The sequence below is a fragment of the Oryzias latipes genome, chromosome 14 (assembly GCF_053564925.1).
Source record: "Oryzias latipes strain Hd-rR chromosome 14, Olatipes_Hd-rR_3.1".
In the NCBI taxonomy this organism is placed as follows: Eukaryota; Metazoa; Chordata; class Actinopteri; order Beloniformes; family Adrianichthyidae; genus Oryzias; species Oryzias latipes.
This window is the reverse complement of record NC_136250.1, coordinates 21,142,645-21,162,128: the sequence shown is the minus strand read 5'-3', so window position 1 is coordinate 21,162,128 and position 19,484 is coordinate 21,142,645. Positions and strand designations below refer to the sequence as shown.

Genomic DNA, 19,484 nt, shown 5'->3' with positions numbered 1-19,484 from the left:
AATTAATACAGCCTTACTTTTTAAATGGAACGAGGGAGAAGTGTACAGTCGTGGGAAAAAGTTATGAGAATTACATGAATATTGGAAATGGGAAAAGTTGCTGCTTAGGTTTTATAATAGCAATTTGCGTATACTCAAGAAGAGGGATCAGATGAATTGCATAGTCCTTCTTTGCCATGAAAATGAATCTAATCCTAAAAATAACCTTCCACTGCATTTTATTGCTGTTATTAAAGGACCTGCTGAGATCATTTCAGTCATCGTCTTGTTAACTCAGGTGAGAATGTTGATGAGCACAAGGCTGGAGATCATCATGTCAGGCTGATTGGGTTAGAATGGCAGACTTGACATTTTAAAGGAGGATGATGATGCTTGAAATCATTGTTCTGTCATTGTTAACCATAGTGACCTTCAAAGAAACGCGTGCAGCCATCACAGGCAAGGATATTGTGGCTACTAAGATTGCACCTAAATCAACAATTTATAGGATCATCAAAAACTTGTTAAGAAGGCTTAAGGGCGTCCAAGAAGTTCCAGCTGGTGCCAGGATGATCTCCTGAAGAGGATTCAGCTGAAGGATCGGAGTGCCACCAGTGCATAGCTCGCTCAGTTGCATATATGTGAGCGCATCTGGACACACAGTGAGGCCAAGTATTTTGGAAGATGGCCTGGTGTCAAGAAGAGCAGCAAATAGGCCACTTTTCTCCAAAAAAAAAGACCAAACATCAGGGATAGATTGATCTTCTGCAAAAAGTCTGGTGAATGGACTGCTGAGGACTGGGGCAAAGTCATATCACCCCGATGAAGCCTCTTTCCGATTGTTTGGGGCATCTGGAAAAAGGCTTGTCCGGAGAGGAAAAGGTGAGCACTAACATTTGTCCTGTGTCCTGCTAACAGTGAAGCATCCTGAGACCATTCATGTGTGGGGTTGCTTCTCATCCAAAGAGTGGGCTAACTCACAATTCTGCCCCAAAACACAGCCATGAATAAAGAATGGTACCAAAACACCCTCCAACAGCTACTTCTTCAAACATTCCAACAACAGTTTGGTGACGAACAATGCATTCTCCAGCATGATGGAGCATCGTCCCATAAGGCAAAATTGATAACTAAGTTGTTTGGGTGACCAAATCATTGAAAGTTTGGGTCCATGGCCTGGAAACTCCCCAGATCTTAATCCTATTGAGAACTTGTGGTCAATCCTCAAGCAGCAGGTGGACAAACAAAAACCCACTAAACTCCGAGAAGTGATTCTGAAAGAATGGGCTGCTATCTGTCAGAATTTGACCCAGAAGTTGATTGAGAGCATGCCCAGTCGAACTGCAGAGGTCCTGAGAAAGAAAGGGCCAACACTGCAAATACTGACTCTTTGCATAAATGACATGTAATTGTTGATAAAAGCCTTTGAAGTGCTTGTAATTATATTTCAGTACGTCACAGAAACTGAAACAAAGATCTAAAAGCAGATTAGCTGCAAACCAATGTTGGTGTCATTCTAAAAAGTTTTGGCCATGACTGACTGTACTTTCTCTGCATTTATGTAAAGGTATAGTGGGAGGCGGGAATACATCCACCCTCTGCGAACCGCATAGGAGTTTGAAATCTCAGCGCTCCACCCCCTTAAACCAATAAGCCCCGCCCACCCACTTTGTTCACGTGACAGGCCGTCGCCCAGGTTGTGTCGAAAGCGTCCTGGTGTTAGCATTGTACAGCCTGTAAGGGAAACTAGTGAAAGCGACATGGAAACAGTGTAGCCAACTTGTAATTTATGTGTTGAAGTGAAAACGGAGACGAGAAAGAAACAATTGAAATGACTGTTTTAGTCATGACGCGCGTGCTGGGATGTGACGACGTCAGTTAACACACGGCTAACAAAACATTAGCCGTTAGCTTACCGTCCAAACTTTGACGGACAACTGAAGCGATCCGCTGGCTACTTGCTAATACTTCCTCCTCATTTTACTACAACTACCCTATCAAATAAGGTGACGTTGTGTTTGCTTTTTCGTGTTGTTTCGCTCCGTGAGTATCGCTAAGTTTAGCTTTTTAACGTACGACCACTGATTCATTTAATCGGTCGTTTTCCCCCCCTAAAAGTGAGATTAACTTTACGAATTGTCACCTGCTGTTCCAATTAACCTTCGTTTATTTGTTCATGGTAATTAAAGCTCCGTAAACTGTTTGAACTTTGTTAGCAACTAACATATATTCAACAAGCAGACGTCGAAAGTTGCCCACTTCCTCCGCACAGATCATGATAGTGGAGATTGTTTTTATTTAGCGGTCAAAAACACAGTCTTTTTAAAAAAGAAGTCTATCGATCGGGATTAGGAGAAATGATGCATAAATCCAGGATGGCACATTCAGGGGTATCGGGGAGACTGCATTGTGTCCAGCTTTCCGTCCAGTTTTTCCGATAATCTGCGTGCATTTATTTCGCAATGCGGCGCCGTCTATAGAGATCCATTCATATCTGAGCTCGAAGCGCTAGTTTTTGGGGAAGTTGTATTCAGTTGGTGCGTAGCGTCATTCAAAGCAGACAGTGTGTAGTTTTCCTCATCGGTGGAGTGATGTCTGGAGACGCATCTGATAGCAGTGATGATTCCGATGGAAAAAGTCACGAGGAGACCTCGACTGTTAAGCATCAGATCACTAATGGTATGTTCCACTAAGCTTTCCTCTACCATTTCTGTGGCATGTTTAGAAATCTTGGTATCGTTGAACATCTTTACAAAAAACCAACAACTTTATTCTTCCTAAAATCTATATTTCTGTTTTAGAAAAACCCCAAATCGCATGAAACTGCTCTCATTTTTCATCTGCCAAACCCCATGGGGCACATCTTAGATATGGTGCAACATGACGCTTATAGCTGTAAGCAAACGGAGCTGGATATTAAATCTGTTCCCACTTACATAATCTGTTTCAGAACACATTTAGCCCCCAGAAAAATATCAACACAACCTGAAATGTGTCTCCTGTGATACTGTAGATTTAATCATACATATGTATGAATTATAGATAATATTTTATCAAATGTTTTTACATACATACAATAGGTACTCAAGGGGTGCAGTGGTTAGCGCTCTCACCACTCTGCACGGTTCGAATCCCAGCTGGGTTCTTTCTATGGGCGGTATTGGGCTCGACCAATACGCTTCTGACTGTTTTTAGAAGCATTTTATTCTTGAAATGTGTGCTTGTTCCTAATAGATTGGGAAGCTTATGTTTACAGTCATAGTCAGTAATTGACTGTTTTCAGGTAAATGTTATTTTTGAGAGGGATACATGTTGTTCCTAAGAGATCCCTGGCAATGGGGAAAAAATACACGACAAAATTGAATTAAGGCTTTGAACGAGTGAAAATATTGTGGTTACATCAATATATTATAATCCATTTTAAAATCTCAAACTAATAGCTGGAGTAACGGTTCTGATTGCACTCTGACAGCAAGTTGTCAAGTAAGCAATGTGTGGAAGTTCTTATAAATACAAGAAATACTGAATAAAAGGAGACAAGTTTTCAAAGATTGGAGCAAGTAAATGGTAAAGATTTGTAAAATTAAAATGAATTCTAATACAACAAGATAAAAACACGTCGTGGTGTTTATTCAGACATTTTACTAGTGATTCATCAATATGCCAACAATTTTTAACATCTTCACTGAAAAGTGAATGATGTCACTGAAATTATTTTTAATCTTATTTCAGTTTTGTGGCAGCTACACAAGTATTGCACTGAGATTGACTCAACTGTCAAAAAATAAATATAAAAGCATCAGAGTCCTTTTTCAATAAATCAGAATGTTCTTGATTTGCACAGCATGATCACAAGCAGCCTCAGTCCCACTACGAATTCAGCACATTTTGAGATGAAATGTGCTTATATGGTTTACAGTTATGTACAATATTTAATAAATGCTCTGAACGCTTAGATATATTTTCAAGGTTTAAAGTTCCCATGAGATCCTTTGCTGTATGTTAAAAAGGCCAAGTACAATGTGATTAGGGCTGTACTAACATCTAAATAGATCATTTCCGTTTATCTGCAACAGTTTAATTAAATAAGTCAATATAACTTGAATTGTACTCCAAATGACCCTCGTCTACAGAGGTGAGCATCTAAGATCAAAGGGCTCCATCCAATTGGTCAAATGCATAAAGGGATTTATTTGATTTGTTAAATACTTCAAGCTGCCATAAGATTGTTTTAGCACATTTAAGGTTATTGCAATTTTTGCCGTCTTTTGCACAGTTTGATATCGCATTAATAATAAATTTGGGATTTAATGTGGAGGCCTAAATGTCATTGTCCAGTAAAACTAAAGTTGTCCATTTCTAATAAAGGAACAAAAAGGGAAATCTAAACTTTGCTAATCTAATCACTAAAATATCGGTACCCGAAAATATCGGCTATTGGCCACAGCAAATAACGGTTATCGGTATTGCCCGGAAAAAAATAAATTGGCCTATCCCTAGTTCTCTCTTTCTGTGTGGACTTTGCATGTTCTCCTCATGCATGTGTTTCTTTCCACAGTCCAAAAACATGCTTCATCGGTTAATTGGTGACACTAAATTCTCCCTAGGTGTGCATTGTTTGTGTGGTTGTGTTGCCCTGCAGCAGACTGGCGTCCTGTTCAGGGTGTACCCCACCTTTGCCCATCAGTAGCCATGAACCCGCTCCGGTGGCCCCATGACCCTGAGCGGATTTCACACAAGCATGAATAAAAATCCATTTCCCAAATAAAAAATTATACCTACCAGCATGTTTTGGTCCAACATGGCTTGGGCCCCAAGTCGGGATCTCCCTGTTTCGGTCCCCTGCATGGTTTAAATCCAGGGTTTTTGTCAGGAAGGGCATCCATTTTAAAAACCCCGTGTGAATCAGTGTGCTGACCCCTGTAAAGATATGCTGGAAGGTAAAGAACAACATAAAGAAAGTTGTATTCTGTGGCATGTAAAGCTAGGATTTCTCAAATGATCGAGTCCTTGCTGTTTGTTCTAAAGATGTGTTTTGCCTGAAATAACCAATAGTTTTTATCTTTTTCTTTTTTTTGTCAAGCCAACCTCACAGGTCACACAGAAAGGGTCGGGATGGAGAACTTTGAGCTTCTGAAGGTTTTAGGCACTGGAGGTAGGAGTCTACGTCCACGATGAGACTTTTTTTGGGGACGATATTGTGAATATGAGTGAGATGTCAATGCCAGGTAGATTCATAGCTGGGACAATGTATTTTATGTTGTTTATTTCCTGAGATTTCCTGAGATTTTTGACAAACTTTGAGTTAAAGTATTCCACAGGATATGGAAGAACATATATATTCTTTACATTAACCCGTTTATGCTCATTTGGTTTTCATTGGAGAGTTCTTTTTGGATTGACACAAGTCAATTCAAAGTCCTTTACTTCTTAATGCTGGACTTTTATCAGACATTTAGGACACTGCTGTTCACTTCACGTTTGTATCCTTCATACATTTAACGATCGGATCCAGAAATCTCATTGTTTTCTGGTCTTAACTTTTGTTATAGTTTTTGTGGGTTTGAAAGTGAAATTTTCACCAATTCCAACATCAGTGGTTGGATTTTCCCAATCTTGACTTGAATTGAACCTTTATTGTCATTGCAACAAGTACAACAACATTGTTATGGCAAATCTGTCTGTAGGCAAACGCTGATCTCAAATTTCATCGTAATATTGGAACAAAACTGTTTTTCTGTTTGTGAATACAGGAAAAGGGTGTTTTATTGCATAATTTAGGTCAAAACAAATGGAGGCATGTTATTGTTCACAAATTACCTGTACTTTGTCTTTTTCTAGCCTATGGAAAGGTATTTTTGGTCCGGAAGAACAGCGGTCATGATGCGGGCCAGCTCTATGCCATGAAGGTAACTTTCATGTTTTCAGTGAGCTGCAGTGGTGTGAAGTTGGCCTTTTATTAGAGTTTAGGACTCACTGAAGATGTCTTGATCCCAGTGATATTTGATCTGCTGCTCCTCCAGGTCCTGAAAAAAGCAGCCATCGTTCAGAAAGCAAAGACAACAGAACACACTCGCACTGAGAGGCAGGTTCTGGAGCACATCCGTCAGTCTCCCTTCCTGGTCACGCTTCACTACGCCTTTCAGACCCAGAGCAAGCTGCACCTCATCCTGGGTCAGTCTCGGGAGTTGATGATGAAGAATAGCTGAAAGGTTTCCGTGGCTTTGTGTCGCTGCATGTGCGTTAACGCCGGCTCCTGTTTGTGTGTGAGTGCAGACTACGTGAGCGGTGGGGAGATGTTTACCCATCTGTACCAGCGGGATCACTTTTCCGAGGACGCGGTGCGAGTCTACATCGGGGAAATAATCCTGGCTTTGGAGCACCTGCACAAGGCGAGAGCCGCTCCTGTCACGTGTTAAGAGTCATATTCATGACCTGGGTTTAGACAACTTCCAGACAAATCTTTTCTGTCCAAAACTGAAAAACATTCATTTGACATGTAGGTTAAAGATGCATATAAATGTAAAATCAAATGATTTCCTTAGCTTTGTTTAATTTTTTTTAGAGATCTTCTGAAGATTGTAGTTTTGGCAAAAAAAACCTTTTCTCATTTCAGCTCTGCAGGATCTTTTGTTTCCCTAAACTAACATGGCCGGTCTTTTTCATTTTTGCTTCTGTGCAGCTTGGCATCGTGTACCGAGACATCAAATTGGAAAACATTCTCCTGGACAGCGAAGGCCATGTGGTATTGACAGATTTTGGCCTCAGCAAAGAGTTCCTGGAGGAGGAGGTATGCGGCGCCGCGGTCCAGGCTTTGTCAGACAGTCCATGTGCAAAACACTGACGTGGGAAACGTTTCTCTCTGCTGCAGAAGGAAAGAACCTACTCGTTCTGCGGCACCATTGAATACATGGCTCCAGAAATCATCAGGGGGAAGGCCGGGCACGGCAAGGTAAACACCGGACCGTCCCACGGCAAACACTGGCGTTTAGGTGCAAACGAATGTTTCACTTCTGTGGCTCCGCCTTCGAGAAACTGTAAAAGTGTGCAACACCTTTAATCTTTCTTTTTCCCTACTTTTCCCTTATTTTTCACCTACTTTAGCATAACATGTCAGTGAGGGAGAAATCTTTATTGTCTAAAGAAAGTTCTGCTTTAAAAAAGTAAATGAAATTCAAAAATTAAATTCCATTTTGAATTAGGTGAATTTTTTAAAATTTTACTTTATTTTGTTTTATTTGTAATTTATTTGCGTGTTTTATTTCCCACTAAACAATTTCAAAAATAAACAATCCAACACGTGAAGAAAGGGGAACAAAAAGAAGAAAACTTATTTCTGTGTCTAATTAATAACCCCCCCCCCCATAAAAACAATAAACACAAAAGATAACATCAGATGTGGATTCCTTAGTTTAAGCGCATAATCTTCTTTCTCTTTCGGCTTTTCCCATCAGGGGTCGCCACAGCGAATCATCCTTTTCCACCTCACTCTATCATGAACATCTTCTATCCTAACATTAGCCAACTTCATGTCCTCTGTTAAGACATCCATGTATCTCCTCTTTGGCCGTCCTCTTGCCCTCCTGCCAGGCAGCTCCATCTCCAACATCCTTCTACCAATGTATCCACTATCCCTCCTCTGAACATGTCCAAACCATCTCAGTCTGGCTTCTCTGACTTTGTCGCTAACACAGGCAACATGAGCCGTCCCTCTGATGTACTCGTTCCTTATCCTGTCTAACCTGGTCACTCCTAAGGAGAACCTCAACATCTTCATCTCCGCTACCTCCATCTCAGCCTCTTGTCTCTGTCTCACTGCTACCGTCTCTAACCCATAGAGCAGAGCTGGTCTCACCACTGTCTTGTACACCTTTCCTTTGAGTCTTGCTGACACTCTTCTGTCACACAACACTCCTGACACTTTCCTCCACCCGCTCCAACCTGCCTGCACTCGCCTCTTCACCTCTTTTCCACACTCCCCATCACACTGAACTGTTGACCCCAAGTACTTAAACTCCTGCACCTTCTTCACCTCAGCCCCCTGTAACCTAACGCTTCTACCTTGATCCCTCTCGTTCAGACACATGTATTCTGTCTTACTACGACTGACCTTCATGCCTCTTCTTTCCAGAGCAAACCTCCACCTCTCTAGCTGTTCCCCCACCTGCTCTCTACTCTCACTGCAAATTACAATGTCATCCGCAAACATCATTGTCCAGGGAGATTCCTGTCTTACCTCGTCTGTCAGCCTGTCCATCAGCATAGCAAACAAAAAAGGACTCAAAGCTGATCCTTGGTGTAGTCCCACCTCCACCTTGAACTCCTCTGTCTGACCTACAGGACATCTCACCACCGTCATACTACTCTCATACATGTCCTGAACTACTCTGACATACTTCTCTGCCACTCCAGACGACCTCATACAGTACCACAGCTCCTCCCTCGGCACCCTGTCATACGCCTTCTCTAAATCTACGAACACACAATGCAGCTCCTTCTGACCATCTCTGTACTTTTCCATCAACATTCTCAAAGCAAAAATGGCATCAGTGGTGCTCTTACGGGGCATGAAACCATACTGCTGCTCACAGATCTCCACCTTCTTCCTAAGCCTGGCTTCCACTACTCTTTCCCACAGCTTCATTGTGTGGCTCATCAACTTTATTTCTCTATAGTTGCTGCAGTTCTGCGTGTCACCCTTGTTCTTAAAGATCGGAACCAGAACGCTTCTCCTCCATTCCTCAGGCATCTTCTCACTCTCTAGAATCCTATTGAACAACCTCGTTAGAAATTCCACTGCTGTCTCTCCTAAGCACTTCCATACCTCCACAGGTAGGTCATCAGGACCAACGGCCTTTCCGCTCTTCATCCTTTTCAGAGCCTTCCTAACCTCATCCTTTCCAATCTCTGCTACTTCCTGCTCCACAACAACCACATCTTCCTCCCTTCTTTCCCTGTCATTTTCCACGTTCATCAGCTCCTCAAAATACTCCTTCCATCTTTTCTGTACACTCTCCTGGGTTGTTAGCACCTTTCCATCTCTGTCCTTAATCACCCTTATCTGTTGCACGTCCTTCCCATCTCTGTCTCTCTGTCTGGCTAGCCTGTACAAGTCCTTTTCTCCTTCCTTTGTGTCTAACCTGTCATATAGCTCATCGTAAGCTTTCTGTTTGGCCTTTGCCACCTCTCTCTTCACTCTACGCTGCGCTTCCTTGTACTCCTGTCTACCTTCCTCAGTCCTTTCTACATCCCACTTCCTTTTAGCCAACCTCTTCCTCTGGACGCATTCCTGTATTTCCTCATTCCACCACCAAGTCTCTTTACCGTCTTTCCTCTTTCCAGATGACACACCTAGCACCTTCCTACCTGTTTCCCTGATAATCTCTGCTGTAGTTTCCCAGTCATCTGGAAGCTCATCCTGACCACCCAGAACCTATCTCAACTTCTGCCTAAATTCCTCACAAGTTTCTTCATTCTGTAGCTTCCACCACTTGGTCTTCTTTTCTGTTTTCCCTCTCTTTTTCTTCCTGACCTCCAGAGTCATCTTACACACCACCATGCGGTGCTGTCTGGTTACACTCTCTCCTACCACCACTTTGCAGTCATTAACCTCTCTCAAATGACCTCGTCTACATAGGATGTAGTCCACCTGAGTACTCCTACCTCCACTTCTGTATGTCACTCTATGTTCCTCTCTCTTCTGGAAGTAAGTGTTGACTACAGCCATTTCCATCCTCTTCGCAAAGTCCACCACCATCTGTCCCTCCAGATTCCTTTCCTTCACACCAAACCTGCCCATCACCTCCTCATCACCTCTATTGCCCTCACCAACATGGCCATTAAAGTCTGCTCCAATAACAACTCTCTCTCCTCTGGGGAAACTCTCTATGACCTCATCCAACTCACTCCAGAATCTCTCCTTCACTTCTAACTCACAGCCAACCTGTGGCGCATACCCACTACTACATTCACCATCACCCCTTCAATTTCTAACTTTAGGCTCATCATCCTGTCTGAGACTCTTTTCACCTCTAGAACACTGTTTACAAACTCCCCCTTCAGAATCACTCCTACCCCGTTTCTCTTCCTATCAACACCATGATAGAACAGTTTGTATCCTCCTCCAATACTACGTGCCTTGCTGCCCTTCCACCTTGTCTCCTGCACACACAGTACATCTACCTTCCTTCTCTCCATCATGTCTGCCAGCTCTCTGCCTTTCCCTGTCATTGTGCCAACGTTAAGAGTCTCTATTCTCAAACCTATGTTCCTGCCTTTTCCCTTCTCTCTCTGGCCACGGACCCTTCTGCCTCCCCTCTTTCTTCGACCAACAGTAGTCAAATTTCCACCGACACCCTGTAGGTTAACAGCATCGGTGGCGGTCGTTGTTAACCCGGGCCTCGACCGATCCGGTATGTCTAAAGTGTTCCTGTGGATGATTCGCATGGTTATTTTGGCAATTTTTACGCCGGATGCCCTTCCTGACGCAACCCTCTCTATTTATCCGGGCTTGGGACCGGCACAGAGGCAACTGGCTTGCAACCCCTGTGGCTAGATTAAGCGCATAATATAGCTCTAAAATGTAAACCAAAGAACCAACAATTCCTGTTGTTCACTGTTTTGGAACAGTAACATCACTTTTAAATAGTTTTATAGATTTAGCCGGTTCAGTTAGTGGTTGATGGTCATTTTCTAACCAGAGTAAAAGGCATCATTCTTTAACTTTAGATTCAAATTGTACTCCCTCTGTGTTATTTTAATGTTATTTAGTATGTAATGAAGTAAACATTTATGACGCACCTTATATGTACATTTTAAAATATTATTTTTTACTGAATTTTTGAATTATAATATGTTTTATTTAAACAATAATGGAGAGCTAATTTATTTTATTTACTTTTATTATATTACATTTTATTTATTTTAAATTTGATTTTATTTGATTTCGTCCTTTCAGTCTTCAGCTCCTAGATACTGGAATAATTTCCAAAAAACCCTTTGAATGGACACTTTTATTTCAAAGACAGTTTTGAAAAGGAATCTTAGTGATCATCTGTTACTGCAGTTTTATCCTAATTTTTGTTTTGTGTCGCGTGTAACTCGTTATTTTTTTCTTTCTCAAAAAGTCTTGCCTTTTCCCAAGCTACAGTTGAAAATAAGAACTTTTGTTTTCTTAATCTGTCTTGCCTGGATAAATAAAGGTTAAAACAAATACAAATAAAAACAAATTCATTGCTTTGGCTGAGGTGACATTTGTTGTCTCTTTCCTGTTGATGATTTTAGCAAAGCAGCTTCCACTTTGGTTTAGCTTTTACCTCAAACTCTTCTAATATAAAGAACAAATAAAGTTCTGTTGAAAAGGTCTTTTCTAGAAGGATTCAAAGTGAAAACTGAATCCTAACTTTGTGAAGGCAGTTTGAATATTTTTCCGAAAGCGTTCTGCTGTCACACTGGGGTTGTTCTGTTGTGTCTCAGTCTGTGGATTGGTGGAGTCTCGGGATCCTGATGTTTGAGCTCCTAACGGGGGCGTCTCCTTTCACTCTGGAAGGAGAGAGGAACTCCCAAAGTGAGGTGTCAAAGTAAGCTCTCCTGTTTCTTACCTTTACAGATCAACCGATCTGTTTCTGTAAACGATTATAAACGGCGCTCTCCTCTTCTCCTCAGGCGTATTTTGCGCTGCGACCCGCCTTTCCCCTCCATGATCCGATCCGTTGCTCAGGACCTCCTGAAGAAGCTGCTGGTGAAGGATCCTCACAAAAGGCTGGGCTCCGGTCCTCGAGGAGCCGAGGACATCAAGGCTCATCCTTTCTTCAAGGTTCCTCCGTCACACAGACCTCCCTCCCCATTTCCTTGTTTAGTGTTTGTGTGAACCTCCTCTCTGCTCCTCCTCTTCCTCCTCCTCCTCCTCCTGCAGGGACTGAACTGGGAAGACCTGGCGAAGAAGCAAGTGGTCGCCCCCTTCAAGCCAGAGCTGAAGAACGAACTGGATGTGGGCAATTTTTCAGAAGAATTCACTGGGATGGATCCCGTCTACTCTCCGGCGAGCACGCCGCCGAGCACAGACCGGCTGTTTAAGGTCTTCACCTCGAAAATCACATGTTATGTTTGAAAAATGAGGCAAGAGGCTGAAAAGAGAGCTGATGTGTAAAAAAATAAATACATATCAATATCAATATGTACCCCATTTCTTCATTTATTCTAATAAACTTTACTCCACCAGAAACTTTGTAATTGGAAAGAATAGTAATTCTGGCCAAAATACAAGTTAGCTGCTGGTAGTAAGTTACTGTTTGCAAACATACCATTTCCTTTGTTAATATGGTATTGTTATTAATAAGTCGTAATATTTTAGCTGAATTTGAACATGTATTTGTTCCACCTCTCCTTTGCTTTAGGGTTACTCCTTCATTGCTCCGTCCATCTTGTTCAACAAAAACGCCGTGATGGGTGACTTGATGGAGTCTCAGGTCAAAGTGGACCGCCCGGCGTCGGCTTCAGTCCAGCGCAGTGCCATGTTAGAGGTACGGACAGACACATCCAGATGCGACTGAAGCAGAGACTTTGTTAAACCTTGAATTGATTTCCAGCCATGAAAACACTCAATTCTGCTAACTAAAGGTCATTTTTGGAGCCGAAGTGGTTTGATGTGTGTTTGCATCGATAAGCGTCAACTGAGAACAGAGAAGGATCATTTATGCCACAGCTGCAGTGGGGAGGCGTCGCGCTTTCAGATCCCCTGCTGCCGGGGGGCATGCAGTATAAAAAGCGGCACACATTCTAATTTTTAGACAACATCCCGCCCAAATGAAGGTCCAAGTGGTCCAACCACAGCAGGATGTATGTGGAGGACCCAGGGTGATCGCCAGATTGACGTCCGCTCATCGCCGGGACCCCGGTCCATGTCAACAGCCCTTGTCGAGGGGCCCGCGCTGCTACTGTACGATTTCAAACCATCCAATGGTGGCAGTGAGATGTCAACACGGGGGCATGGGGGTGGCTGATCATCAGACTATTTTGAAGAGACCCTCCTGTCAGTCAATGATCACTCTGCTGCCTTCCTGCCACCCTCTGGACAGACATCGCCCGACCCCCAAATGTCCACCAACTGATGTCAAAAAATCCTCTGGTGGCCGTTTAATTTGAACTTGGTGTGTGAAAATGCAACTCTGTCCTCCCAATTACAAATGCTGCCACTTGCTGATTTTGCTGAAAAGCTCTGAACCGAGGCATTCTGGGATATGTGACCTAGCTTCCACCTAAAGTGTTTCTTCTTGGAACTCTCTGGTAACCTTTCTTGTTTGTTGGCTCAGGAGTCTCAGTTCTTCCTGCACTATGAGCTGGACCTTCAGGGGCCGCCGCTTGGCGAGGGCAGTTTCTCTGTCTGCAGGAAATGCAGACACAAGCAAACCGGCCACGAGTACGCCGTCAAGATCGTCAGCCGCAGGTCAGTGGAGGCGGGATGCTGCAGTAATAACTTGTATTCGTCTTCCAAGACTCTTAACAGCTTTCTGATGATAGAATGGAGGCAAACACTCAGAGGGAGATCGCTGCTTTGAGGCAGTGTGAGGCTCACCCCAACATCGTCAAGCTGTTCGACGTCTACACCGACCAGGTAAGAAGCAGGAAGGAAGGAATCTGCCGTTATTGGCACAAAACATTCCATTTATCCCCCCGCTCTTTCAGTATCACACATATTTAGTGATGGAGCTTCTCCGAGGTGGGGAGTTGCTGGAGAGGATCAAGAGGAAGAAGCTGTTCGGGGAGGCCGAGGCCAGCCATCTGCTGCAGAGCCTGGTGTCAGCCGTCAGCTTCATGCACGAAGCCGGAGTCGTGCACAGAGATCTGAAACCAGAGGTGGGAGCAGAAAGCAATTAAATTATGATTAGGACATTTTTAGCCCAAAACCAAAAACCTGTGTCGTTTTCCAGGACATCGTTTCTGCATAGTGACAGTAGTTTATTAGAAATTCACCTCTTGTTGTGAGCGGGACTGTAGGCTCGGAGCAACCCCGCCCCCACTTCCTGCTACCCATCTGTTTACCTGCAAAGAGCATTTTTCACAACTATTTCAATAAAGAAATACTCCGAAATGGAATTTTAATCTTCATTTTCATCATCAGAAGAACACTTTTCATCAGTTTGGGTCTTTAAGGTTGAACAGAATCATTAAGTGATTATTTGTTTTCACATGAGTGACACTGAATCTGAAAGAAGGAAGGTCCATCTCTGAGGATTAAATGTAGAAGACACTTGAGTTTTTATCTTGTAGTCTTTAATGAAAGTAGTGTGAATGTTTTTTGGTCGTCGTGGATCACGGTGCCTTTCCTCTGGTTGGCCTGCAGAACGTTCTGTTTGCAGACGATGGGGAGGACTCTGTTCTGAAGGTCATCGACTTTGGGTTCGCCCGGCTGTGCCCCGCCGGCAGCGCCCCCCTGCAGACCCCGTGCTTCACGCTGCAGTACGCAGCTCCAGAGCTTTTCGAACGGGCCGGATATGATAAATCCTGCGATCTGTGGAGCCTCGGCGTCATCTTGGTAATTTGGCGCCGACGCCCAGCGTCCTGCTCCACTGGAGTCCTGCTGAAGTGCTGACAGCTGCCTTTGTCCAACAGTACACCATGCTGTCGGGGCAAGTCCCGTTTCAGAGCGACCAGCGTGGAATGACCTCATCGTACGCCGTAGACATCATGCAGAAGATCAAAGAAGGAGATTTCTCATTGGACGGAGACCCCTGGAAGGGTGTATCGGAAGACGCCAAAGAGCTTGTGAAAGGTTGGTGGATCGGGTTTCTTGAGTGACGTGTTGATCTTCTTGCTTTGACTGTTTTCCTGCGATTCCAGGCCTGCTGACTGTGGATCCGGAGATGCGCCTCAAACTCTCGGATCTGAAGGAGAACGGCTGGCTGCAGGGCGGGGCGTCAATGTCCACCACCCCTCTGTGCACTCCCGACGTGTTGGAGTCCAGCGGGCCGACTGTTCGCACTTATGTCAACGCCACTTACAAGGTCGATACCTGTGAATTTACTCCTTATTCCCCATCCGATCACACAGGCCCGAACATGTAGTTTTGCAGTCGCAATCGGATGTTGTATCCTTGGGGTGTAGGGAAAAAAAAACAGTAAAATATCGTGATATTTTATGCGATACTTGTATCGATTTAAAATGCTGCCAAGACAATATTTAATTATTTATGAGCAAATGTAGTTCAGCGTCTTCGGTTTTATTTTCCACTAAAAAGCTCTGATAGCTGGTTGGAAGCACACCACACCAAGCCTCTTGGATTCCGTTCACACAGCAGGGCTTAATGCTCAATTCCGATTTTTTTGAAAAAATTTGATTTTTTTGCAAGACCGTTCACATTTCCAACTAATTGCGAACTTTTGTGATCTCCTGTGTGACCGTGAAATGACCCAGAAGTGACCCACATGTGCAGAAGAGTTCAACGGGGAACGACGTCACCCGTTGTTTGCGGAAGTAGCTAATGTTAACAATGGATGTCAACAACAGTGTTGTCAACAGTGGAGCTCTTTTTTGCAGTATGAAATTTATTTTCACAAAGGACAATTACAATCTTCTCATTTTAAGAAGGCACTGGAGCCACGATCGTCTTGGACCCACTGTTGTGGAATGGGGATGTGTATGTGCTGGGGCCGCGTGCGCCGCGTGTGTGTAAGAGAGAGGAGCAAGCGCGTGCAGCGCAGTCGGGAATGAGAGGGGCAGTGGGGGCACGCATTTATGTTGTGTGTTATGAAGGAAGGAGAACGTTACTAAAAGAAGGCTTCCCCCAGAAGAACTGCTATTGACTCTTTATTAACCCGCTCTGGGGGTCCGAACGGGGAAGTTAACCCTGAAGGAGGAATTGAGTCGTTTCAGCCTGCAGTGTGAACGTAGCCTTGGAGCAGCTCGACACCAAATCAACAACAAGACCTCGCAAGAACCATCTTGCGTCAGAGGTTCACTCATTATCTGCACAGTTTTTGTCCCCAGAGAGCTCACTGAGTCATGTACCGCCTAGTTTTCTTCTGGGATAGGTACTGAAACTCTGTGTTGCCACAGGTACTATTTCAAAACACAGATTTTGGGTGAGGCTGCCAAGGGACCGCCCACAAAAGAAAGAAATCCATAATCTCGCAAATACAACTAAAAGTAATAAATGGTTACATCTGTAGGAGATAGTCATGAATACTCAATAAGTCATGCTAAAACTACAACTTTAAAATCACTTTTTTAAAGTTATTAGTGAATCAAAAATGTTCTGAAGTTCCTAAAGCTACAATCCCTAAACTTTCTCACATGACTAGTTATCCTCTATTTATAGTAGTTAACAGTTTTTCAACTGGAGCCAGTTTAGCTCGTGCTGGTTTGCGGCGCCTTCGGTCCGTGAAACCTGGGTATGAATCTGGGCTGCTCCCTATTCCCTTCTCTGCTTCTGTGCCGGTCCCAAGCCCGGCTAAATTGTTGTGTCAGGAAGGGCATCCGGCGGAAAACATAGCCAAGTTAACCATGCTACTCATCCTCAAAAGAGAGGTTGTTTCGCTGTGGCGACCCCTGATGGGAGAAGCCGAAAGAGAGAACTATTTTGATAGTTGCACTATTTTTATTAATTCAAGGCTCTTCCCAGAAGTTCTCCGGTTAATTTTCAAATGATTAAAGAAGAAAACTTAAATTTGTGTTTTTTAAAACCTGTTACAAAAGTTTCGGATCGGGACTCAATAGAAGCTGATGTAACTCTGAATCGGAGCCAAAGAAATCTGATCGGGACATTCCTACTCCTCGTAGACTTCAATGTAAAGCTGTAAAGCTGACGTTTTTTTTACCCCCCTCTTCACGTAGGCCTTCAACCGCTGCAAGAGAGAAGGCTTTTTCCTGAAAAGCGTCGACCACGCTCCCCTGGCCAAACGCCGAAAGCTCAAGATGACGAGCACGGGCGTGGAGACACGATGGAGTTCGTCCTCATCGTCCTCCTCTTCTTCCACTTCCTCCACCGCCTCTGCAGCAGCGTCCAAAGAGCAGTCCAAGCAGTCTGTGACCCCCAAGCAGAGCAAGGCCAAATGACCTTTGCCAGGAGATAAAAATGAAGCAGATGCCCTCTAGTGGTCAGTTCCAAACATCCCCGTTCCTTTCTCCCCTCAGCTGTAAAGCAGAGGAGCCTCAGCATTGGCTAAGCACAATTAGCACAATCAAGACGCCTGGATTTCTAGGGAAGGAAGGAGCCATTGCAGCATAAATGCAGCAGAAGCAGGTCAGAATGGGAGGAATTGAATCCCCCCTCCTTCCAGGCTTTGATTCGGCTCCCGGCTACATTTTTAAGTCCAGAACGAGGCGGGAGCTCGGAGCAGAAAGCAGCTTTCTCACAGAGGTATTTTTGGGTGGAGGTTCAGACGTTTGCACTATTTCTAGAGAATGATCAAATTGGACCCCCCCCCCCCAACAAACAAACAAACAAACCCTAGTATCATCACTGAGAGGACCGTATGGTATTGGAGGATTGCCTCTCACTGTTTTAGTTTATCAGCTGTACACTACCACGCCCACGGATCCCTGCAAACGTCAGAGGTTTGGCTTCACAAATGACTTCAAAGTAATCAAGCAGTGCCTGGGAAGAGACAGAGAAGCCATTCCTGATGTATAGAACTCTTACTGTGGCAGTCCAGAAAAAAACAACCACAAAACATTTTTTAAAAAAACACGTTCCTTTTTTTTATTGTTTCTTTTGCGTCAGATTTTTGTCCAGTTGAAGGTGCAGCTTGAATGTTTGACCCCCCCCCCCATAAACAGTGTTGCTGTTCTCTGTGCCATTGACGGCCCCCACAGACGCCGCTTGTTTCGCTACAGAGATGCTCTATTTGTGACGATGTTGTCTTCTTTTCCAGGTTTGATTTGTTTTGTTTTAAACCGATGTGATAAAGCTTTGAAATGGAGACGATTCAGAATGAGACATTTAAAGGAGGACTTTTAGGAGACCGTCCTGTGAAAAAGATGTGGACAAACACATATATTGATTTTCTGCAAAAAAAAAAAAAAACACAACCATGTACCGTATGTCAAATGAATTGGTGTTTTAATGATTTTAGTCTCTGACTGTAATGATTTTATTGATTGTTGCTCGTATTGATGAACAGTTGAACACATTTTGGCTTTAAAGGTGCTTTTCTTGTTATTTATTATGACATCATCGCTCGGTTATGGGATTTTTATCACTTGGCTTTTGTATGGTGCATGTGCGTGTGCGAGCTGGAGTGCGACTGGACTTCAGTTCTGCTGAGATTCTCACGCGAGACGAGGCGTTATTGCAACTTACTGTATTCTTTTTTTATTGCAGATTTCAACCAGTCATTTTAAAGGTAACCTGTTTTGACTTCACAACCCTTTTGGCATTTCTGATTTTTGTCCTCTGTGATCTGTTTTCTAATGTTTTTCTTTCAGAATTGCTGTTGTGTTGAGATGCACTGTCACTGATGTTGTAACTGGGACTTTTCATTTTTGCACCAAGTTTTCTTTGATGGGTGCAAATAAACAGTACTTTAAACTGACGGGTGTGCGTTTGTTTTCTAGGATCAAACACAAAAAAAGATGAAGGACGTGTTTGTTTGAGTTTACTGTAAAAAGGTAAAAGTGCTGAAAAGAATCTTAAAAAATATTTAAAATAATTGTTTTTTTTTCTTGGAAATTTGAAAGAAATGCTCAGATTTAAACTTGGAGACCTTTGAACTAGATATTTTTTGATTGAAGCATCCCTAAGAAGGACCTGGAAAATACTTTTTTAAAGAACAACTCTGATGAAAAAGTTGTTTTGGGTGTTTTTAACCTTTTCTGATGATGAAGGGCATGTATAATGAAAATTAAGCTTAAAATAAGTTCATTTCTGAGTTTACAGCATACTTGTGACGTTGAAAATTTGTTGGGTGGACCACCAGCTCCCTGCTCTGCTCCATTCTGATGCATCCACTTGAAAACAAATAGATCCATGAGCGGCTTTGTTTTCCCCGTCTGAAGTGGAATCTGGATCTAAACGGTACGGTTGGATAGAAACGATATTGCTCGCCATTTTTGTTGTGGGTTGATGAGGGTTGGCTTATTCCACGCCAGTGGTCCCGCCCACAACTCGGAGGTGAATTTCTAATGAACTGCCGCTCTGCAGAAAATCTGTCCTAGAAAATGACAGGTTTGTTGATTTTGGTTAAAAAAGGCATAATCGGAGTTAAAAGACCACAGGGAATACTTTGAAAATTGATCCTTTTTGCATTAAACTTGGATTAAGGGATCCATTTAAATATCACTTCTTCCTGCAGGGGGCGCCAAACCAAATTTCATATTAATCCAATGCTCTCCTTCCTCTTCACAAAATAATGTGTCGTCTTTAACTGTATATCTCAGCACATTGAGATGTTTGGTTTTTCATCCCGACATGTTACAGTCGTTTTGATGCAGTGCTGACTTTAACCTCTGACACCGTCTGCACAGAGTGAATCGGTCACTATTTTGTCTCAAGTGAGCATCACAGTGGG

General features: G+C 43.3%; 1 protein-coding gene across 1 annotated transcript; it reads left to right on the top strand.

The window, feature by feature from the left end:
* Positions 1-1,569: 1,569 nt before the first annotated feature.
* rps6ka4 (ribosomal protein S6 kinase, polypeptide 4) lies at positions 1,570-18,509 on the top strand. Its single transcript, XM_023962366.2, has 18 exons — positions 1,570-2,658; positions 5,063-5,134; positions 5,821-5,888; positions 6,003-6,153; positions 6,256-6,371; positions 6,662-6,769; positions 6,851-6,931; positions 11,455-11,558; positions 11,644-11,794; positions 11,894-12,055; positions 12,375-12,500; positions 13,290-13,423; positions 13,498-13,591; positions 13,663-13,833; positions 14,321-14,512; positions 14,590-14,749; positions 14,818-14,981; positions 16,810-18,509. Exons 1-18 carry the CDS (start codon positions 2,571-2,573, stop codon positions 17,029-17,031), a joined length of 2,364 nt encoding a protein of 787 aa, XP_023818134.1. The 5' UTR covers positions 1,570-2,570; the 3' UTR covers positions 17,032-18,509.
* Positions 18,510-19,484: the final 975 nt, after the last annotated feature.